The sequence below is a fragment of the Anguilla rostrata genome, chromosome 2 (assembly GCF_018555375.3).
Source record: "Anguilla rostrata isolate EN2019 chromosome 2, ASM1855537v3, whole genome shotgun sequence".
Classification (NCBI taxonomy): Eukaryota; Metazoa; Chordata; class Actinopteri; order Anguilliformes; family Anguillidae; genus Anguilla; species Anguilla rostrata.
The window spans coordinates 73513720-73537947 of record NC_057934.1 but is presented as its reverse complement, the minus strand read 5'-3'; the positions used below and the strand labels follow the sequence as shown (position 1 = coordinate 73537947).

Below are 24228 nucleotides of genomic sequence, written 5' to 3'. Positions count from 1 at the left end.
CATTAAAAATTACTATGAAATCATTTCATACTATAAAAATATGGCCCATTTGTTTCAGATTATCTCTATTAAAAATTACATGGGGCCTTGGAGAACAAGAAACCAAAAGAAAGTAAGAACAAGGAGAAAACGTGATACTTTGAGAGTCATGTTTATTTTTGGATATTGTGAGAACCGGAGGTCTGTCTGTCCGAGGTCAACAGGAAATATGCTGGTGCCACTTCCTGTCTGTGTGGTATGGGCATGCATGGAAACAAAGCCCCTTATATAATCATCATCCTGTCTGGTTGCAATGCAGTGGATATGTGTGCACAGGTGTGATGGGGATGTGGAGTGCGTGTGTGTGCGCAGGTATGATGAGGATGTGGTTTGTGTGTGTACGTGTGTGTGCGTGCGTGTGCGTGCCTGTAGTGTGTGTGTGTGTGTGTGTGCGTGCCTGTATTGTGTGTGTGTGTGTATAGTGTGTGTGTAGTGTGTGTGTGTGTGCGTGCGTGTGTGTGTACAGGTGATGGGGGCTGTCAGTAGAGCTCAGAACATGCGCTCCTGTTCCAGTGCAGTTGTGTCTGTTTGAGGGTGAATGTGAGTGTGTGACTGTTTGAGGGTGAATGTGAGCGTGTGGCTGTTTGAAGGTGAATGTGAGTGTGTGACTGTTTGAGGGTGAATGTGAGCGTGTGACTGTTTGAGGGTGAATGTGAGCGTGTGTCTGTTTGAGGGTGAATGTGAGCATGTGTCTGTTTGAGGGTGAATGTGAGTATGTGTCTTTTTGAGGGTGAATGTGAGCCTGTGTCTGTTTGAGAGTGAATGTGAGCGTGTGTCTGTTTGAGGGTGAATGTGAGCATGTGTCTGTTTGCGGGTGAATGTGAGTATGTGTCTTTTTGAGGGTGAATGTGAGCGTGTGGCTGTTTGAGGGTGAATGTGAGTTATGTGTCTTTTTGAGGGTGAATGTGAGCGTGTGGTTGTTTGAGGGTGAATGTGAGCATGTGTCTGTTTGAGGGTGAATGTGAGCGTGTGTCTGTTTGAGGGTGAATGTGAGCGTGTGTCTGTTTGAGGGTGAATGTGAGCATGTGTCTTTTTGAGGGTGAATGTGAGCGTGTGGCTGTTTGAGGGTGAATGTGAGTTATGTGTCTTTTTGAGGGTGAATGTGAGCGTGTGGTTGTTTGAGGGTGAATGTGAGTATGTGTCTTTTTGAGGGTGAATGTGAGTATGTGGCTGTTTGAGGGTGAATGTGAGTTATGTGTCTTTTTGAGGGTGAATGTGAGCGTGTGGTTGTTTGAGGGTGAATGTGAGCATGTGTCTGTTTGAGGGTGAATGTGAGCCTGTGTCTGTTTGAGGGTGAATGTGAGCGTGTGGCTGTTTGAGGGTGAATGTGAGCATGTGTCTGTTTGCGGGTGAATGTGAGCGTGTGGCTGTTTGAGGGTGAATGTGAGCATGTGTCTGTTTGAGGGTGAATGTGAGCGTGTGGCTGTTTGAGGGTGAATGTGAGCCTGTGTCTGTTTGAGGGTGAATGTGAGCGTGTGGCTGTTTGAAGGTGAATGTGAGCATGTGTCTGTTGCGTGAATGTGCGGTGTGATTTTGAGCGGTGTGTGACGGTATTTGAGGGTAATGTGAGCGTGTGCTGTTTGAGGGTGAATGTGAGCGTGTGGCTGTTTGAGGGTGAATGTGAGCGTGTGGCTGTTTGAGGGTGAATGTGAGCCTGTGTCTGTTTGAGGGTGAATGTGAGCATGTGCCTGAGGGTGAATGTGAGCATGTGTCTTTTTGAGGGTGAATGTGAGCGTGTGGCTGTTTGAGGGTGAATGTGAGCCTGTGTCTGTTTGAGGGTGAATGTGAGCATGTGTCTTTTTGAGGGTGAATGTGAGCGTGTGGCTGTTTGAGGGTGAATGTGAGTTATGTGTCTTTTTGAGGGTGAATGTGAGCCTGTGTCTGTTTGAGGGTGAATGTGAGCATGTGTCTTTTTGAGGGTGAATGTGAGCGTGTGGCTGTTTGCGGGTGAATGCGAGTATGTGTCTTTTTGAGGGTGAATGCGAGTATGTGGCTGTTTGAGGGTGAATGTGAGTTATGTGTCTTTTTGAGGGTGAATGTGAGCGTGTGGTTGTTTGAGGGTGAATGTGAGCATGTGTGTTGAGGTGATGTGAGATGTGTCTGAGGGAAGTGAGCTGTGTCTGAGGGTGAATGTGAGCCTGTGTCTGTTTGAGGGTGAATGTGAGCCTGTGTCTGTTTGAGGGTGAATGTGAGTTATGTGTCTTTTTGAGGGTGAACGTGAGCGTGTGGTTGTTTGAGGGTGAATGTGAGCGTGTGGCTGTTTGAGGGTGAATGTGAGCCTGTGTCTGTTTGAGGGTGAATGTGAGCGTGTGTCTGTTTGAGGGTGAATGTGAGCATGTGTCTGTGGAATTAAAGCAGAGAGGAGCTGAGTGCTGGGAATCAGGGCTTTCCGTAATAGCACAAATATTTGTTTCTTTGGCACTTGTGCCGTGTTGGGCTTCTTCGTCCTCATACCTCATCTTGCGGAAACGCAAATAGCACGCTCCGTCTGTGATTGCAGCAGGTCTGTGTGCCGCAGATGTGTGTGCGTGCTGGGCGTCGCATGCGAAGTGACATAACGCTGCTCCAGCTCTCACGCCGACCTCAACACATGACTTTCAGCTCCCACACTGATCTTAACACGACTTTCAGCTCCCACACTGATCTCAACACGACTTTCAGCTCCCACACTGACCTTAACACATGACTTTCAGCTCCCACACTGACCTTAACACATGAATTTCAGCTCCCACACTGACCTTAACACATGAATTTCAGCTCCCACACTGACCTTAACACATGAATTTCAGCTCCCACACTGACCTTAACACATGACTTTCAGCTCCCACACTGACCTTAACACATGACTTTCAGCTCCCACACTGACCTTAACACATGACTTTCAGCTCCCACACTGACCTTAACACATGACTTTCAGCTCCCACACTGACCTTAACACATGACTTTCAGCTCCCACACTAACCTCAACACATGACTTTCAGCTCCCACACTGACCTTAACACATGACTTTCAGCTCCCACACTGACCTTAACACATGACTTTCAGCTCCCACACTGACCTTAACACATGACTTTCAGCTCCCACACTGACCTTAACACATGACTTTCAGCTCCCACACTGACCTTAACACATGACTTTCAGCTCCCACACTAACCTCAACACATGACTTTCAGCTCCCACACTGATCTTAACACATGACTTTCAGCTCCCACACTGATCTTAACACTCTTACAGCAACTACGCATCTGACCGCAATGTGATTCTTTTAGGGATACCTGCAGGGTGTACCTGTGTGTCTGTGTCGGGGCGACATAGCTCAGGAGGTAAGAGCGGTTGTCTGGCAGTCGGAGGGTTGCTGGTTCGATCCCTGCACTGGGCGTGTGAAAGACAGTGTACCTGTAGGGTGTACCTGTGAAAGACTGTTCCTGTAGGGTGTACCTGTGTGCGACAGTGTACCTTCAGGGTGTACCTGTGAGAGACCGTGTACCTGTGAAAGACTGTTTCTGTAGGGTGTACCTGTGAGAGACAGTGTACCTGTAAGGTGTACCTGTGAAAGACGGTGTACCTGCAGGGTGTACCTGTGAAAGATGCACTGTTTCACATACCACCCTTTCATCACATCGCATTCCTACTAGCAGGACTCTGGTTTACGTCTAAATTGCTTCACTTCCTTTTTCAATATTGTGGCGAGAGAAAGGCTAATTATCCAGCCAGACTGTTTGTGAAGAAACCAAACAAACTTTCACATTTATTTGTCAGTTGAAGGGACTGAATGAGCTGCAGTTTTCAGGGTTTGGATGAATGGAGGAATGAGCCAGGCTACAGCATTTACCAGGAATTTATCATGTGATCATCATTGGCCAGGCAAGCAGGAAGTGATACCTCTTGAGGCACTGTGTCCCCAGCACACATTAGTCCCAACGGGCCCACCAGCTGTGACTCCTGCTGCTGTTACTCCTGCTACTGTTACTCCTCCTGCTGCTGCTACTCCTCCTGCTGCTGTTACTGCTGCTGCTGTCACTCCTGCTACTGCTGCTGTTACTCCTGCTATTGCTGCTACTCCTGCTGCTGCTGTTACTCCTGGTGCTATTACTACTCCTGCTGCTGCTGCTCCTCCTGCTGCTGTTACTCCTGCTGTTGTTACTCCTCCTGCTGCTGTCACTCCTGCTACTGCTGCTGTTACTCCTGCTATTGCTGCTACTCCTGCTGCTATTACTCCTGCTCCTGCTGTTACTCCTGGTGCTATTACTCCTGCTGCTGTTACTCCTCCTGTTACTCCTGCTACTGCTGCTACTCCTGGTGCTATTACTCCTGCTGCTGCTCCTCCTGGTGCTGTCACTCCTGCTGCTTCTCCTGGTGCTGTTACTGCTGCTGCTGCTGTTACTACTGCTGCTACTGCTACTCCTGCTACTGCTGTAACTCCTCCTGCTGCTTCTACTCCTGCTGCTGCTGTTACTCCTCCTGCTGCTTCTACTCCTGCTGCTGTTGTTACTCCTGCTGCTGCTACTACTGCTACTGCTCTTACTGCTGCTGCTGCTACTCCTGCTGCTGCTCTTACTACTGCTGTTACTCCTGCTGCTGCTGTTACTCCTCCTGCTGTTACTCCTTCTACTGCTGTTACTCCTGCTACTGGTACTCCTGCTGCTACTGCTGCTACTCCTGCTGCTGCTCTTACTACTGCTGTTACTCCTGCTGCTGCTGTTACTCCTCCTGCTGTTACTCCTTCTACTGCTGTTACTCCTGCTACTGGTACTCCTGCTGCTACTGCTGTTACTCCTCCTGCTACTGTTACTCCTCCTGTTGTTACTCCTCCTGCTGCTGTTACTCCTGCTGCTGCTACTGCTGTTACTCCTCCTGCTGCTCTTACTCCTCCTGCTGCTCTTACTCCTGCTGCTGCTCTTACTTCTGTCACGCGCACGTGAGGGGTGAGTGGCAGAGAAAGCTGTGCTCTCCTCTCTTCAGTCACAAAGTGTCTTCCCGCCAACACCTCCCCTCATGGAGAGAGAGGGAGTGTGTGTGTGTGTATGTGTGTGAGAGAGAGTGTGTGTGTGAGAGAGAGACAGAGACAGAGGGAGTGTGTGTGTGTGTGTGTGAGAGAGAGGGTGTGTGTGAGAGAGAGAGAAACAGACTGTGTGTGCGTGTGTGAGAGAGAGGGAGAGAGTATGTGTGTGTGTGTGTGTGTGTGTGTGTGTGAGAGAGGGTGTGTGTGTGTGTGTGAGTGAGTGTGAGAGAGAGAGAAAGAGACAGTGTGTGTGTTTGTGTGCACAAAAGAGAGAGAGACAGAGTGTGTGTGTGTGTGTGAGTGTGTGAGTAACTGAGGGTGAAGGTCATGGGGAGTTTCATGGTGAGGTCAGTGCAGGCCTGGGGAATGGATGCTTGTATTACAGGTTGTGTGGCAGACAGCCATGTGACTTGTCTACAGTCTGCTGAAGCGTGCTAACACACCTACACACACACACTCACACACACACACACACACATACTCTCACACACACACACACACACACAACACCCTCTGTCTCTCACACATACACACTCACTCACTCACACTCACATACGGACACACACACAAACACACACTCACCCTCACACACACACAAACACACGATCACCCTCACACACACACAAACACACACACACAGACACACGCTCACCCTCTCACACACACACACACAAACACACATGCACTCACCCTCACACACACACACACACACTCACAGAAACATACGTTCACACACACACTCACTCACTCACACACCCTCTGTCTCTTTCATTCTCTCACACTCACACACAGACACACACACACTCACAAACACATACACACGTTCACACACACACACACACACATACACACTCATTCACACACACACCCTCAGTCTCTCTCTCTCACACTCACACGAACACACACACACACACACACACACCCTCTGTCTCTCTCTCTCACACACACACCCTCTGTCTCTCTCTCCCTCTCTCTCTCTCACACACACACACAGGCCACTGAGTGATACAGGTTCACTGGTCTTCTGACTCCACCACAGCCAGATCTCTCTGCTCCTCCAGGCGACTTTCCCCTCCCCGTGTGGTTCATTTTGGTGCGGGAATGTTGCTCGTCTGGTCCAGTGTTGAGTTGAGCGGGGGAATGTCCTGTATTGGGATAAGTGGGATTAATCCCTGCATTGGGATGGGTGAGATAAATCTCTGTATTGGGATAAGTGAGATAAATCCCTGCATTAGGATGACTGGGATAAATCTCGGTATTGGGATGATGGATCATTCCCTGTTTTGGGATAAGTGGGCTAAATCCCTGCATTTGGATGAGTGGGATAAATCACTGTATTGGGATGACTGGGATAATTCCCTGTATTGAGATAAGTGGGATAAATCCCTGTATTGGGATGAGTGAGATCAATCCCTGTATTGGGATGAGTGGGGATTAATACCACAGTGAGGGGCTGCTGCTTCCTTTTGGAAATGTGCTACCTGTGACTTAGTGTCTTCATATCACTTTCTCCAAAAACGTCCTGGAGGTCCTGAGACACACGGCTTGGGCCCCTGGAGCCTGTGTAGGGGGGCAGCCCTCAGCTGGCTGGGAGGCTTTAGGTTAGCATGAACATTAGCATTATCTTTAGTGTATCATTAGCGTAGCATAGTGCAGCGTTACTGTGGCATGTAGGAGCACAGTGGAGGATTAGCAACAGGCCTGGGGTCTCTGTGTCTCTGACTGTGTTGAGCAGGTCTGGGGTCTCTGTGTCTCTGACCTGTTGAGCAGGTCTGGGGTCTCTGTGTCTCTGACTGTGTTGAGCAGGTCTGGGGTCTCTGTGTCTCTGACTGTGTTGAGCAGGTCTTGGGTCTCTGTGTCTCTGATTGTTGAGCAGGTCTGGGGTCTCTGTGTCTCTGACTGTGTTGAGCAGGTCTGGGGTCTCTGTGTCTCTGACTGTGTTGAGCAGGTCTGTTGTCTCTGTGTCTCTGACTGTGTTGAGCAGGCCTGGGGTCTCTGTGTCTCTGACTGTGTTGAGCAGGTCTGGGGTCTCTGTGTCTCTGACTGTGTTGAGCAGGTCTGGGGTTTCTGTGTCTCTGACCTGTTGAGCAGGTCTGGGGTCTCTGTGTCTCTGACTGTGTTGAGCAGGTCTGGGGTCTCTGTGTCTCTGACTGTGTTGAGCAGGTCTGGGGTCTCTGTGTCTCTGACTGTGTTGAGCAGGTCTGGGGTCTCTGTGTCTCTGACTGTGTTGAGCAGGTCTGGGGTCTCTGTGTCTCTGACTGTGTTGAGCATGTCTGGGGTCTCATTGTCTCTGACTGTGTTGAGCAGGTCTGGGGTCTCTGTGTCTCTGACTGTGTTGAGCAGGTCTGGAGACTCTGTGTCTCTCTGACTGTGTTGAGCAGGTCTGGGGTCTCTTTGTCTCTGACTGTTGAGCAGGTCTGGGTCTCTGTGTTTCTGACTGTGTTGAGCAGGTCTGGGGTCTCTGTGTCTCTCTGACTGTGTTGAGCAGGTCTGGGGTCTCTTTGTCTCTGACTGTGTTGAGCAGGTCTGGGGTTTCTTTGTCTCTGACTGTGTTGAGCAGGTCTGGGGTCTCTGTGTCTCTGACTGTGTTGAGCGGGTCTGGGGTCTCTGTGTCTCTCTGACTGTGTTGAGCAGGTCTGGGGTCTCTGTGTCTCTGACTGTGTTGAGCAGGTCTGGGGTCTCTGTGTCTCTCTGACTGTGTTGAGCAGGTCTGGGGTCTCTGTGTCTCTGACTGTGTTGAGCAGGTCTGGGGTCTCTGTGTCTCTGACTGTTTTGAGCAGGTCTTGGGTCTCTGTGTCTCTGATTGTTGAGCAGGTCTGGGGTCTATGTGACTGAGTGTGATGAGCAGGTCTGGGGTCTCTGTGTCTCTGATGATGCTGAACTGCACAGCACCTGCTTTTGGGCGTGATTACAGGGTCAGATGGTTCCAGTCCCCCCTCCCCAGCCCTGGGGCATGCTGGGTAATGAGCGAGGCTTCCTGTCGTGCAAACAGGTCTTTGTGGATCTCAGACATGCTGGTGATTCCGGATCCGTGCCAGCGGGGTGGGGGAGGGGAGTTAAAAGCAGCGGTGTTCGGCTGGGACAGGGAACCTCAGTCACCCTGAAAGCAGACCCTGCCCTTCTCAACTCCTGCAGAAACGCAGCTAGACAGAGCCCCCTACAGGCCTGTGTGCTCCACAGCATTGCGCTGTTCACCAGTCCTGTCTGCACAGACACAGCCCCTAAGATGCGTCACAGGAAAGGACAACCTTGCCTGAACCCCCAAAATAACACTGAGGTAAAAACAATCACCCTGGTGGGAAGATATTTGGGAAGCAGCCCGACATTAGAGGGGGAGCCCATCCTCCGCTGGCTGGCCGTGTTCTCAGCAGAGCAGTGTTGTGGTGTGGACTCGAACCCGGAGCCCCCGGGAAGAGGACAGAGCTGGAAACGGGCCGGCACTGCCCATACCGGCCTGAGCGCAACACGGCCCTTCAGAGGTCACACAGAGGTCAGGGGTCACGCAGAGGTCAGGAAGCATGCCGGGTGCCTTCCTGCCAATCAGAGAGGTGCACTGTGGTAGAGCGCGTGTTCCAGCGGCCGCAGAGAGACGGAGCTGCAAAGCGTGGGCTCTTTCCGGAGCTTTCCAGAACAGGGAGAGAACCGCAGCCGAGGAGCAGCATGTGTGTCTCCGGCTCCTCTGAGTAAATGAGCCCTCCTCGGGCCCTCCTCCCAAAGCCACGGCCTCGTCGTGCAGCCCTTTATTCAAACCATTTGTGTGCGGGTGGGGGGGGGGACCGGATAGCCCTGGGAGAAAGTCCGGGACGCGCAGAGTGAGAGGTATTGGCAGGGAGCAGCCAAACCACACGCAGATTTGCGTGATTACTGCTTTCCTGTAAGCTTAACCTAAGCTAACCCCCCCACCTCCCTCTCCCCAGCTCCCCAAAGCACCTGCACACAGGAGAGGGGGGGAGAGGGAGGACAGAGAGAGGGGGAGGGGGGTAAAGAGGGTGAGAGGGAGGGGAGAGATGAGGGAGAGAAGGGGAGAGGAAGGGTAGAGGAGGGGTGAGTAGGAGGAAGGAGGGGAGGGGAAGGGCAGAGGAGGGATGGGGGGTAAAGAGATGGGAGAGGGAGGACAGAGAGGGGGGGAGGGGGTAAAGAGAGAGGAGGGCAGAGGGTAGAGAGGGAGAGAAGGATGGAGGAGGGGGAGAGAGAGGGTGAGGGGGAAAGAGAGGGGGAGAGGGCGAGGGAGGGGAGGGGGAGAGAGAGGGAGATGGGAGGGGCAAGGGAGGGAGAGAGGGAGTGGAGGGCAGGGAGGGGGAGAGAGAGGGAGGATAGGGAGGGGGATAAAGAGAGGGGGAGGGGGAGAGAGGGCGAGTGGGAGGGCAGGGAGGGGGGAGAAAGAGGGACGATAGTCGGAAAAAAGAAAGGTGAAGTTGGAGAGGCTGCTTAAGCAGTGAGCCTGTGTAAAAAGGGCCTGCAGGATTTTTGGATCCCCTATAAACTAAAAATCTAATGGGGGTTTGTCAGAATTTAATCAGAATTCTACAGGACCATTAAGCCTAATGGATTTTTCTATCAGGTCCGATGGGGTTTTGGAAAATTCTATAGAACACTCAATTAAATACATCAAAATGCGCAGAGAATCTTGTAGGATCACCATGATGTTTATTTCAGTCTCCTTCAATGAGGAGCTTGAATTAGTCCTGCTGGTTTTTAAAATTATTACAAGAATATTAATCACAAGTTGAACACATTTTTAATACCTATGAAATAACTATAAGAATATCATGCATGGGTTGTTTAGTTCTCTATAATTAATATGTCATGTCTAGAAATGCAGTCTAGATTCATATGTGCTTTGACATCTCCTTTTCGTTAGGGAAGTGCTTATTTCTGATTTACAATTGCACAGAAACGTGAGAATCATGAATCATTCGCCATAATGCTCATACATGACACACAAAGTATACAGCGCAACGCGATCCAGCGCTGGCGGCTAATTCATGCTGCGTGTGTGCGATTCCCACCCCGGCCTGGAATGTGGATCTGTCTGCATGCGCAGCCGCGCTCCATGTGCGAGCCGCTGGGCCGAGCCCGCCGAGCTCAGCCGTCTCCTCGGGACCATGTGGCGTCCATCAGCTACTTGTTTTTGTGTCGCAGATCACAGCTAAACTCGCTACAGAGCGCCGTCAGAGGAAGACCTTTCGCATGCGGCTTTGACAATCATAAGACATGCGATCTTAAGAGTGCTTTTTTTGGTCAGTGGGGCTTGCCCTAGAGCAATGACCAGCTGAACTCTCCCGTACCCTGGACGACCCTGTGGAGCTACAGGCCACAGTCAGCACCGGCGCGGTCCAGATCCGGTCCGGATCCAGTCCAGATCCGGTCCAAGGCTGCGAGCCTCAGCCATGACCCACTCTACTGTGCAGTGATGCCAGCATCTGCACGATGATGTCAGAAATCAGAGTCCAAATAAATAACACCAAAGGCTGCGGGGCTTTGTCACCCTGATCAAACCCTGCCAAATTAGCGTGCATTTGCTGCACACATCACAGCCTCCATCCTGCCCAAAGCAGCCTGTCTGAGGCTAAATATCACTAGCAAGTCATATTCTGGAGCTCTCTATGAAGCCTGAAATTGATATGAGCATCAGATCATGAGAAATGGCCTTAATCGCGCATAATCACCGCAAAGTCATGTGACCGAGTTCGGTCAGAAACATGGAACAAGTGACATTCTGAACCTTCTTGCAGATTATGTTTAAAACATCACAGATGCATCCTGGGAAAATGGCAAGCAGGAAAGGGCTTGGCCAAGCGCTCCAGATGAAAAAATATTCCGCCGTGGAAGCTATGACATCACCGTGGTGCTGAAAAAATGGCATTCAGTATTTCTAAAGCTGCACGTTTTTCATCAAAAACACACAAATCTGCCCCAAAATCCATTTCACCCAAGAACGTCCTCCATTGTTACCAATATGATCTCAGAAGCAAAGGGGGCATAAGCACCCACCCGTATCTGGTTGTGTTGTGGTCAGCATATGTGGTGCCCATGTCAGGTCTTTGTGTAGATGAGGAATAGCTGCCTGTTCCTCCTTAAACCCACAGGGAATCTGATCTCCGGTCAGCAGTACTGTCGCTGCATACATCTCCCAGCTCCCACGCTTAGGACACGCAGAAGGTGTTTTCTCCAGAAAGTCCAGTGCTACCTACCTGTAGTGAAACTTCATGTCCTGTGGAGGCAGCAGTGAGCTGGAGAAAGTCTTTCACTCACTGTGGAGCTGCCGCCCTCTATTGGCCAAAAGTGGAATGGCGTGTTTGGAAGATCTTTTAACTGCACCTAGCTCCTGCATAATGGTACAGAGGTGAAGATGAAACACTCCTGGGGAAAGAGCAGCTCTGTGGTTGGTGCTCTGGGATTGGTAAGAGCAGCTCTGTGATTGGTACTGTACAGAATGGTAAAGAGGAGCTCTGTGATTGGTGCTATAAGAGCAGGTCTGTGATTGGTGCTCTGTGACTGGTGTTGTAAGAGCAGCTATGTGATTGGTGTTCTGTGACTGGTTCTGTAAGAGCGGCTATGTGATTGGTGCTCTTTGACTGGTGTTGTAAGAGCAGCTATGTGATTGGTGTTCTGTGACTGGTGCTGTAAGAGCAGCTCTGTGATTTCCTCTCTCCGTTATCATTTCCTGTCTCCATGCTCATTTTCTCTCTCCATTATCATTTCCTCTCTCTCCACGCTTATTTCCTCTCCATGTTCATTTCCTGTCTCCATGCTCATATTCTCTCTCCACACTTATTTCCTCTCCATGCTCATTTCCTGTCAAATTGCATGGAATCTCTCATTAAATTCAATTATTTCCCACAGTCTGACTTTAAATAATGACCACACAATGGAGCAGTAGGAATGGGAGGAGAACCTGGTCCAAACAGCCCAGGCAAACTGGCCAAGTGGGATAAAACGGGCTTCCTCCCAGCTCTCACCTGTCCAATGAGAATGCTTCTGAAAGGCGTGGCTGTAGAAATCCTTTTCCTCTGTAGCTCAAGGCCACTGCTGCTGATGGAGTTTAACATGGAAGCCAGGAACCGCCCTCTCACTCACCGCACCATCAGCGCTGGAAATAACACTGCAGATCTTCAAGTCCAAGTCTCACAGAATAAATATATATGTAACAATAGAATCCGGGATGCATGACGTTTAATTGCTGGTATCTTTCACATGAATAGCTTGATTCAATTCGGATGTATCTACATATTTTCATTAATTTGGTACAAGAGTTTTACCAGCAGTGGCACAGTAAAAGTTACACACTTCTTACACCTTTTATTATGTTATGGGCCTGTCAATAATTTATGTTATTAATAATGTTTTAATTTCTTAATAATGTAGACAAACAACATGTCCAGTGTGCCACATAACAATATAAATGTTGGTTATTAGTTTGGATGCCACACAGAAATGGGTGTAAACTGCAGTATGTTAGCTATGCTCGTTCATCGTGCAGTGGCTGGGTGCATGTGTGCCGTAATTGGCTGTGCTGGAGGGGTGGTTTCGGTGGCGTAGGTGTTGGGAGATGGAGGTGGTTTAGGTGTTGGTGATGGCAGTGGTGGTGTTGGTGCTGTAGGATTTGGAGGTGGCGGTGTTGGTGGTGGAGCTGTCAGTGTTAGAGGTGGTGGAGCTGTAGGTGTTGGAGGAGGTGGTTGAAGTATTGGAGGACGTGCAGTAGGTATTGGAGGAGGTGCACTAGGTATTGGAGGAGGTGCAGTAGGTATTAGAGCTGTAGGTATTGGAGGGGGTGGTTTAGGTATTGGAGCTGTAGGTGTTGGAGGAGGTGCAATAGATATCAGAGGAGGTGTAGTAGGTATTGGAGCTGTAGGTATTGGAGGAGGTGGTTTAGGTATTGGAGCTGTAGGTGTTGGAGGAGGTGCAGTATGTATAGGAGGAGGTGCAGATATTTGCTGGGTTGCGTGGTGGCTTCACAGGATCCTGGCAGCCGTGGAGGAGGTCCCAGTCAGGACTCAGGCTGAAGGCAGCCAGCCAGCCAGGCCAGCCGAAGCACAAGTGCACATGGGCCATGAGCTCCAGTCCCACCTGCCGCTGCAACTCCTCCAGGGCCTGCTGGGAGTAGCTGAGGTACAGGCAGGCCCCACACAGGGTGAGGAGACCTGGGGAACAGAACAGAAGAGAGGGGGATCCACATTCATCAATCTACTGACTCTCCTGTGGACTCTGCACTGGTAGGATTGGAGCAGACCTTTCGTATACAATACCAGTAATGAGGATTTTACAACACCATAATTAAGACCTCCTTACTACATGCACAGTAATGAGGACTTTCATATAAACACCAGTAATGAGGACTTTTAATATAAAACACCAGTAATGAGGACCTCTCATATACAATACCAGTAATGAGGACTTTTCATTTAAAACACCAGTAATGAGGACTTTTCATATAAAACACCAGTAATGAGGACTTTTCATATAAAACACCAGTAATGAGGACCTCTCATATAAAACACCAGTAATGAGGACCTCTCATATAAAGCACCAGTAATGAGGACTTTTCATATAAAACACCAGTAATGAGGACTTTTCATATAAAATACCAGTAATGAGGACTTTTCATTTAAAACACCAGTAATGAGGACTTTTCATATAAAACACCAGTAATGAGGACCTCTCATATAAAACACCAGTAATGAGGACTGTTCATATAAAACACCAGTAATGAGGACCTCTCATAAAGCACCAGTAATGAGGACTTTTCATATAAAACACCAGTAATGAGGACTTTTCATATAAAACACCAGTAATGAGGACCTCTCATATACAATACCAGTAATGAGGACTTTTCATTTAAAACACCAGTAATGAGGACTTTTCATATAAAACACCAGTAATGAGGACTGTTCATATAAAACACCAGTAATGAGGACCTCTCATAAAGCACCAGTAATGAGGACCTTTCATATAAAACACCAGTAATGAGGACTTTTCATATAAAATACCAGTAATGAGGACTTTTCATTTAAAACACCAGTAATGAGGACTTTTCATATAAAACACCAGTAATGAGGACTTTTCATATAAAACACCAGTAATGAGGACCTCTCATATAAAACACCAGTAATGAGCACCTCTCATATACAATACCAGTAATGAGGACTTTTCATTTAAAACACCAGTAATGAAGACTTTTCATATAAAACACTAGTAATGAGGACCTCTCATATAAAACACCAGTAATGAGGATTTTTCATATAAAACACCAGTAATGAGCACCTCTCATATAAAACACCAGTAATGAGGACTTTTCATATAAAACACCAGTAATGAGGACTTTTCATATAAAACACCAGTAATGAGGACCTCTCATATAAAACACCAGTAATGAGCACCTCTCATATAAAACACCAGTAATGAGGACTTTTCATATAAAGCACCAGTAATGAGGACTTTTCATATAAAGCACCAGTAATTAGGACCTTTCATATAAAACACCAGTAATGAGGACCTCTCATATAAAACACCAGTAATGAGCACCTCTCATAAAACACCAGTAATGAGGACTTTTCATTTAAAACACCAGTAATGAGGACTTTTCATATAAAACACCAGTAATGAGGACCTCTCATATACAATACCAGTAATGAGGACTTTTCATATAAAACACCAGTAATGAGGACCTCTCATATAAGACACCAGTAATGAGGACTTTTCATATAAAACACCAGTAATGAGCACCTCTCATATAAAACACCAGTAATGAGGACTTTTCATATAAAGCACCAGTAATTAGGACCTTTCATATAAAACACCAGTAATGAGGACCTCTCATATAAAACACCAGTAATGAGGACTTTTCATATAAAACACCAGTAATGAGCACCTCTCATATAAAACACCAGTAATGAGGACCTCTCATATACAACACCAGTAATGAGGTGCTCTGTCAAGCTTTAATACTGAGATTAGAATATGAGCAGCACCTGAGCCAACTCCAGCCACACTTGGTGTGAAATGCGTAAATATAAATTCATTAGAAAATAATATTCTAAACCTACATTGAGCTTCATAATGTTTGAGACATGTTTTCCTTGACTTGGCTCTGTACTCAATTTTAGATTTGTAATAAAACAATTCACATGTGGTTTAAGTGCAGATTCTCATATTTTATTTAAAGGTATTTTATACACTTTGCTTTCACAATGTAGAAATAACAGTACTTTTCACAGATAGCCCACTATAATGTTCGGAACATAATAATGTTATGTAAATGCAAGTAGTTATGTTTAGTACTTTGTTCCCTTTGCATGTAATGACTGCTTGAAGTTTGGTCTGTGTCTCTGACTGTTCTTATTTATCAGCCTGTTAAAAGCTTCCACGGGCACCACTCGCTTAGTGTGTTTTTCTGCACCTCTGCACCTTGAACTGATGCACTTGTTGTATGTCGCTCTGGATAAGAGCGTCTGCTAAATGCCTGTAATGTAATGTAACTCTGGTGCTCATGTTGACAAATGCCAATAACAGAATTCAAAGGCAATTAAAACCCTAGAATCAACACTAGATATTGAAAGCTCTTAAACATGCAAGGAAGCAATTGAATGCACCTGACTAATCAAAAACACCTGTAAAGCCATTTGTCCTAAACATTATAATACCCTGAAATGAGAGGATTTATGTATATAAAGTGTCGTAATTTCTACATGGTGAAACAAAAAACGTATAAAAAATACCCTTTAATAAAAGCTGGGAATTCACCACATGTAAATTGTCTGATTACAAATGTAAAAGTTTAGAGTACAGAGCCAAATGAAGAATAAATATGTCTTTGTTAAACATTATGGAGCTCATTGTATATTTATACACTGTCTAGAAACTTCATCTCAGTGATTTCCACACAATGCTCCTAATGAAGAGATGACAGGCACAGAAATTTAAACCCATTTCGCAAAATTACTTTGAACAAATGTTCCTGAACCACTTCTTGTCTCTGAACAATTTTGTTTTGTTTTTTTAATGAAATGGGTTGTAATAGCAGGGCAAAAAACAAGCAACAACAAAAAAAAAAACACATTACCATACAGAAACGCAAACAGGAAGCAGGCTGGCATTAGCATCTCTGCATTACCTCTGAGACCCAAGATGGGTTAAACGAAGCTGGTTGCCCGTGGATACCGACCCATTACAGGGCCTGTCCAATCAGCTTACACTCATCAGCCCTGCCTGTCATGGACTCGTATCCGTGGGCAACAGTGACTGTCTCCACTGAGGGGCCAGAGAGGCCCGAGGTTCCCACAAGGCTCCACACACATCTGCAGCTGAGGAACTCTCATACATTCAGAGCGCCATGACACTGTGCGTTGGAGGAGAGTGCCAGAAATTTCACTAGCAGCAATTTAGAATTTTAAAATAATAGTAACCTCCCCTCTCAAAATCATAGTGATTCAACAGCACCTCTTTCTAATGTGTTTGTCTGACCAACAACAGCTGAATAGTCCTGTTTCACCAACATATCTAACCACCCCCCCAGCTCTATGAAGGGGTATAATGAGCTAGTCTGGTTCCAGCTCTACAGTGTGAAACGGGCTATAAGGAGCCAGCCTGGTTCCAGCTCTACAGTGGGAAAGGGCTATAATGAGCCAGCCTGGTTCCAGCTCTACAGTGGGAAAGGACTATAATGAGCCAGCCTGGTTCCAGCTCTACAGTGGGAAAGGGCTATAATGAGCCAGTCTGGTTCCAGCTCTACAGTGGGAAAGGGCTATAATGAGCCAGCCTGGTTCCAGCTCTACACTGGGAAAGGGCTATAATGAGCCAGTCTGGTTCCAGCTCTACAGTGGGAAAGGGGTATAATGAGCCAGCCTGGTTCCAGCTCTACTGTGTGAAAGGGCTATAATGAGCCAGCCTGGTTCCAGCTCTACAGTGGGAAAGGGCTATAATGAGCCATCCTGGTTCAGCTCTACAGTGGGAAAGGGCTATAATGAGCCAGCCTGGTTCAGCTCTACTGTGTGAAAGGGCTATAATGAGCCAGCCTGGTTCAGCTCTACAGTGGGAAAAGGCTATAATGAGCCATCCTGGTTCAGCTCTACAGTGGGAAAGGGCTATAATGAGCCATCCTGGTTCAGCTCTAGAGTGGGAAAAGGCTATAATGAGCCAGCCTGGTCCAGCTCTACTGTGTGAAAGGGCTATAATGAGCCAGCCTGGTTCAGCTCTACAGTGGGAAAAGGCTATAATGAGCCATCCTGGTTCAGCTCTACAGTGGGAAAGGGCTATAATGAGCCAGCCTGGTTCAGCTCTACTGTGTGAAAGGGCTATAATGAGCCAGCCTGGTTCAGCTCTACAGTGGGAAAAGGCTATAATGAGCCATCCTGGTTCAGCTCTACAGTGGGAAAGGGCTATAATGAGCTAGCTTGGTTCCAGCTCTAGAGTGGGAAAAGGCTATAATGAGCCAGCCTGGTTCAGCTCTACAGTGGGAAAGGGCTATAATGAGCCAGCCTGGTTCAGCTCTACAGTGGGAAAGGGCTATAATGAGCCAGCCTGGTTCAGCTCTACTGTGTGAAAGGGCTATAATGAGCCAGCCTGGTTCAGCTCTACAGTGGGAAAAGGCTATAATGAGCCATCCTGGTTCAGCTCTACAGTGGGAAAGGGCTATAATGAGCTAGCTTGGTTCCAGCTCTACAGTGGGAAAGGGCTATAATGAGCTAGCTTGGTTCCAGCTCTAGAGTGGGAAAAGGCTATAATGAGCCAGCCTGGTTCAGCTCTACAGTGGGAAAGGGCTATAATGAGCCAGCCTGGTTCAGCTCTACAGTGGGAAAGGGCTGTAATGAGTGACCCTGTGCCAACAACTGTTATTATCTCCGCCAGGCGAGAGCCTGGAGGGGATTATGCATTTGGTCCCATGTGTTTTTGTTTGTGTATCTGTCCGCAGCTAATCTCGCATGCTACTGGGCCGATCAGCCTAATACTTGTTGTGCCTGCTGACAGCGGCCCAAGGACCTGAATTCTCTAATATTTTGCAAATCGGTCAACGACAAGTTTTATTTTAATTAATTTCCATCATTGTCCATTGAAATACATTGAGTGCTAACGCCACACTCCTCCTAACCGGCCGGTAGAGGCCGCAAGTGATCAACAACTGCTTCCATTTGGAATGAAAGACCAGCGAAGTAAAATGTCAATTTCAATGTTAAAATGCCAACAAAATAATCTTCCAACTAACGGGATACGTTAACGTTTGAATCTGTGCAATTATTTTGTTGCCATTTTCACGTTGAAATTGATATTTTACATCGCTGGTCTTTTGGAATTGTTCCTGTCCAGATTTGAAATGAAAGTGCCAGACTATAACATCAACGTTAGCTCTTTCTAACACATCGTGGCTGATATGAATAAAATTAGCTAACATGTCACCACCTTTAACGTTACTTCACTGAATCAGTGTTTTGGGGATTTTCAGTGGCACAATGTAAAAACTTGTAATATTGTATTTGTCTGTTTGAATTGATTGTGTAGCCTCTATTGTTGCATCAGCAAAGCTAACAGACCTGGCGGAGATCTGCACTTTTTTTGTTCACTACTTACATGTTTTAAAAATGCATGCAAATAAATATTTCTCTCTTACACAGACACACAAATGCAGACACGCATAAAAATGTAACCTTTTTGATTAATCACTTTTGTCGACAGTGATCTTAAATATGTTGGGTTCAGAGGACTGGGGTCCACACACTTACTGCAGAGGAAGATGTAGGAGGCGGAGCCAATTAGGAGGGCGGGGCTCCGTGACAGGGCGCTAACGAGGCCACAGATACCGCCGAACACCAGCAGCACCAGGTTGAGTGGCAGCAGGATCACGATCATCCTATGCATGCCTGGAGGGGGCACCAGAGAGCACTACGTCAGAGTAATAACACATCACACAGAGCAGTACTCATCACACAGTGGTACTCATCACACAGAGCAGTACTAATCACATAGTGATACTCATCACACAGAGCGGTACTCATCACATAGAGCAGTACTCATCACACAGTGGTACTCATCAAACAGAGCAGTACTCATCACACAATGGTACTCATGACACACGCACTCATCACACAGTGGTACTCATCACGCACGCACTCATCACACAGAGCAGTACTCATCACACAGTGGTACTCATCACACAGAGCAGTACTCATCACACAGGGCAGTACTCATCACACAGTGGTACTCATCACGCATAGGTACTAATCACACAGAGCGGTACTCATCACACAGTGGTACACACTGCGTATGCGCTGCTCCGGCTCGGTGTAGTTGTATCCAGAGGAGTCATAGAAGGAGTAGATGGAATGAGCACTGCCACTTCTCCCTTAAAGAAAAACAGGAGGCCGTCAAACTCCCACTGAACTCTGTGCTTAAACAGCTCTACAGCATGAACACAGAGCTCTGTGCTTAAACCGCTCTATAGCCTGAACACAGAGCTGTGTGCTTAAACAGCTCTACAGCATGAACACAGAGCTGTGTGCTTAAACAGCTCTACAGCATGAACACAGAGCTCTGTGCTTAAACAGCTCTACAGCATGAACACAGAGCTCTGTGCTTAAACAGCTCTACAGCCTGAACACAGAGCTCTGTGCTTAAACAGCTCTACAGCATGAACACAGAGCTCTGTGCTTAAACAGCTCTACAGCATGAACACAGAGCTCTGTGCTTAAACAGCTCTACAGCATGAACACAGAGCTCTGTGCTTAAACAGCTCTACAGCATGAACACAGAGCTCTGTGCTTAAACAGCTCTACAGCATGAACACAGAGCTCTGTGCTTAAACAGCTCTACAGCGTGAACACAGCTCTGTGCTTAAACAGCTCTACAGCGTGAACACAGAGCTCTGTGCTTAAACAGCTCTACAGCGTGAACACAGCTCTGTGCTTAAACAGCTCTACAGCATGAACACAGAGCTCTGTGCTTAAACAGCTCTACAGCATGATCACAGAGTTCTCTGCTTAAACAGCTGTACACAGGAGATATGAATGAGCTGTTATTACAAAAGTCGGATCATCAAGATACTTGATTAACAGCTTCAGGTATTATGTATCATTATCAGGTTTTCACGATGAAGCAGTTATGTTCCCGGAGGGTTTTTATGTTTGATTGCCAGCGAGGAGCTGCAGACATTATGGTTTTGCACTGTGGTTCTGAATGTAGCTGCTAGACTCTGCTTGGCCTACATTCCAGGGTGATGGGATATTACTCTCTCTCCCGCTGTGCAGGACAGACTGCATCCATGGCATGAGTCTGACAGCCCACTCTGAACAGGATTCTATGAGTCCTAATGTCTGTGCATGCTCAGAGCCAGTCTGCACAGTATCCTACGAGTCCTAATGCCTGTGCATGCTCAGAGCCAGTCTGCACAGTATCCAATGAGTCCTAATGTCTGTGCATGCTCAGAGCCAGTCTGCACAGTATCCAATGAGTCCTAATGTCTGTGCATGCTCAGAGCCAGTCTGCACAGTATCCTATGAGTCCTAATGTCTGTGCATGCTCAGAGCCAGTCTGCACAGTATCCAATGAGTCCTAATGTCTGTGCATGCTCAGAGCCAGTCTGCACAGTATCCTATGAGTCCTAATGTCTGTGCATGCTCAGAGCCAGTCTGCACAGTATCCTACGAGTCCTAATGTCTGTGCATGCTCAGAGCCAGTCTGCACAGTATCCTATGAGTCCTAATGCCTGTGCATGCTCAGAGCCAGTCTGCACAGTATCCTATGAGTCCTAATGCCTGTGCATGCTCAGAGCCAGTCTGCACAGTATCCTACGAGTCATAATGCCTGTGCATGCTCAGAGCCAGTCTGCACAGTATCCTGAGTCATAATGCCTGTGCATGCTCAGAGCCAGTCTGCACAGTATCCAATGAGTCCTAATGCCTGTGCATGCTCAGAGCCAGACTGCACAGTATCCTGAGTCCTAATGCCTGTGCATGCTCAGAGCCCGTCTAAACAGTATCCTATGAGTCCTAATGCCTGTGCATGTTCAGAGCCAGTCTGCACAGTATCCTACGAGTCCTAATGTCTGTGCATGCTCAGAGCCAGTCTGCACAGTATCCAATGAGTCCTAATGTCTGTGCATGCTCAAAGCCAGTCTGCACAGTATCCTACGAGTCCTAATGTCTGTGCATGCTCAGAGCCAGTCTGCACAGTATCCTACGAGTCCTAATGTCTGTGCATGCTCAGAGCCAGTCTGCACAGTATCCAATGAGTCCTAATGCCTGTGCATGCTCAAAGCCAGTCTGCACAGTATCCAATGAGTCCTAATGTCTGTGCATGCTCAGAGCCAGTCTGCACAGTATCCAATGAGTCCTAATGTCTGTGCATGCTCAGAGCCAGTCTGCACAGTATCCAATGAGTCCTAATGTCTGTGCATGCTCAGAGCCAGTCTGCACAGTATCCTGAGTCCTAATGCCTGTGCATGCTCAGAGCCAGTCTGCACAGTATCCTATGAGTCCTAATGCCTGTGCATGCTCAGAGCCAGTCTGCACAGTATCCTATGAGTCCTAATGCCTGTGCATGCTCAGAGCCAGTCTGCACAGTATCCTATGAGTCCTAATGCCTGTGCATGCTCAGAGCCAGTCTGCACAGTATCACTACGAGTCATAATGCTGTGCATGCTCAGAGCCAGTCTGCACAGTATCCTGAGTCCTAATGTCTGTGCATGCTCAGAGCCAGTCTGCACAGTATCCTATGAGTCCTAATGTCTGTGCATGCTCAGAGCCAGTCTGCACAGTATCCTATGAGTCCTAATGCCTGTGCATGCTCAGAGCCAGTCTGCACAGTATCCTATGAGTCCTAATGTCTGTGCATGCTCAGAGCCAGTCTGCACAGTATCCTGAGTCCTAATGCCTGTGCATGCTCAGAGCCAGTCTGCACAGTATCCTGAGTCCTAATGTCTGTGCATGCTCAGAGCCAGTCTGCACAGTATCCTATGAGTCCTAATGTCTGTGCATGCTCAGAGCCAGTCTGCACAGTATCCTATGAGTCCTAATGTCTGTGCATGCTCAGAGCCAGTCTGCACAGTATCCTGAGTCCTAATGCCTGTGCATGCTCAGAGTCCGTCTACACAGTATCCTATGAGTCCTAATGTCTGTGCATGCTCAGAGCCAGTCTGCACAGTATCCTACAAGTCCTAATGTCTGTGCATGCTCAGAGCCAGTCAGGACAGGGGATCACAGAAAAGATATATGTTCCCCAAAAGGCAGGAGAAAATTTGGGAATCTAGAGGGGTAACCAGGTCACAGTTCACCACCAGGAGAGCACCTCTACACAAGGTTTTTACCAGAGGTTGCAGGTTCACATCGCAGCTGAGTGAGCTGCACAGCCTGATCTGCTTCACTAAATATCCAGCTGTATAAATGTAAACATATGTAAATGGGGGCTTTGTAATCTGGTAGAGGTCAGACTAAGTTGCCAAGCAAAGAGACAATAGCAGTTTATTTTATTCCATCTGTGCAGAAAGAGCTCAGTTGTGCGAGATGAAAACGGAGGAAGTGTTAGCGTGTCCTGAGGGCTCTGGTACGAGCAGTAAAACGCAGAAGCTCCAGATAATAACATCCCCTCCTATAAGCACCAGCAGAGGAAATTAGCAACATTACTACAGGAAACAGAAATGTGCGTAGTGAGTAAGCACGTAAGTGCAATGGGGTTAGAATTCTTGTGTAAATGTGGCACAAACAACAAAGCAAGCCTGTAGGCCTACACCATCCATCCACTCTTAGCTCATGGGAATTTAGCCCACTGGTGTATTCTTTTTAAAGTGGTTTCTTTACAGACACTAATATTATATTACTGAAATATAATAAAGGTGCACAATAAAATGTCCATGGTAATTAAACTTGAAAAGTGTTAATTCAACTCCTAATAGATAACATTTGGTCGCACTCTGGAATGTGCACTGATCGACAGAATTAATAATCTATTTGTGTGAGGATAAAGTTCAGTATTGCACATAGACCATCACGTGCCTTCACTCCACACAGCCTTGCATTAAATTGATATGAGATCACATTGTAAAGGCCATTTGTCTGCTTTAACGATGTTAGTGTAACATGGGCTATTTTCTTGTTGAAATAAAATCTCGTGAAACCAAGTGTTTTTTTATGTAACGCTGGAAAGCTCGTTGTGTCAAGGTGTCCTTCCCAGCGCACAAATGAGTCTCGCAGTCTGTCTGACACCTGCCAAGGTGCGCATGGAGGGTCTTCCTCTCAAGTTTTAGCGCGCGACTTGCGAACTGCGGGGATAAACGGAAGCTTCCCGGGCTAGGAAGCGCTTAATTATCCCCGCAGAGGATTCAACAACTGAGGCTGCGATAAGCGTCGCGTGCCTGTCGGCATGATTGGGCATTCCGATTTAAGAAAGACAGATAACATTTAAGACTTACAGCATTAAATTGTCATCACAATCACAAATCGTATACATCCATAAAAAACGATGTAGTGACATAAGTACGTTAATATTTCCCACCTCAGAGCGCGAGCCTTTCAATAACGCGAGATAATATTGGCCAAGTCTGGACATACCTTCGTACGTCGTCCACAGTCCAGAATGAGAGTTCAGTTCCTCCGAGTCTGTCTGGTTCAGTTTGTTCACCTCTATAATATACCAGTACTCACTCCCGATGGCTGCAGCCAGGAATCCAAAACTTAACATCCCCGCGAAGCCAGCAACAACAACCACAGTTCCGAAATTCATTTTCATTTTCAATGTTTGTTTAACTATACAGAATAGTGGGGTGAAAATCAGCAGCCACTGAACACCAGATTGGCGACATGTAAATTAACCGAAATACAGCTGGCCCCCGGTACTGTACGTCAAGGTAGGCTACTGAGCAACCGAAATCATTCAGTTACTCGCTCTCCAAAACATAAGCATTGCGCTTAGACGTGCCATCACGAAACATTCCCCTAAAATGAGTCCGTTCGTGTGTGAGTCCCCTTAGCCTCAATCGCAGTCTGCGAACAGCTCCTCTCCCATCAGAACAGCATTTTATAGGGAGCATCGCGCGCACGCAGTTCTGCGCTCCACACGCGCACTCCGAGGTTTCCCTCCGCGCGTGTTGATAAGGACAAGGCGCCGGAATTAGTATCGCTGATAAACATCTACATCTACTGCTAAATAACAAAAGATACAGATATTTGGACCCCAAGCACCCCGAGAGAAAACGACACAATTAA

General features: G+C 47.4%; 1 protein-coding gene across 1 annotated transcript; it reads right to left on the bottom strand.

Annotated features, from left to right (window-relative positions):
- Positions 1-12913: 12913 nt before the first annotated feature.
- Positions 12914-24047, bottom strand: LOC135248645 (transmembrane protein 235-like). The gene is made up of 4 exons (XM_064323462.1): positions 23575-24047; positions 19293-19376; positions 18757-18894; positions 12914-13185 (listed from the first exon to the last, which is right to left on the bottom strand). Exons 1-4 carry the CDS (start codon positions 23750-23752, stop codon positions 12914-12916), a joined length of 672 nt encoding a protein of 223 aa, XP_064179532.1. The 5' UTR covers positions 23753-24047.
- Between the last annotated feature and the right edge of the window lie 181 nt (positions 24048-24228).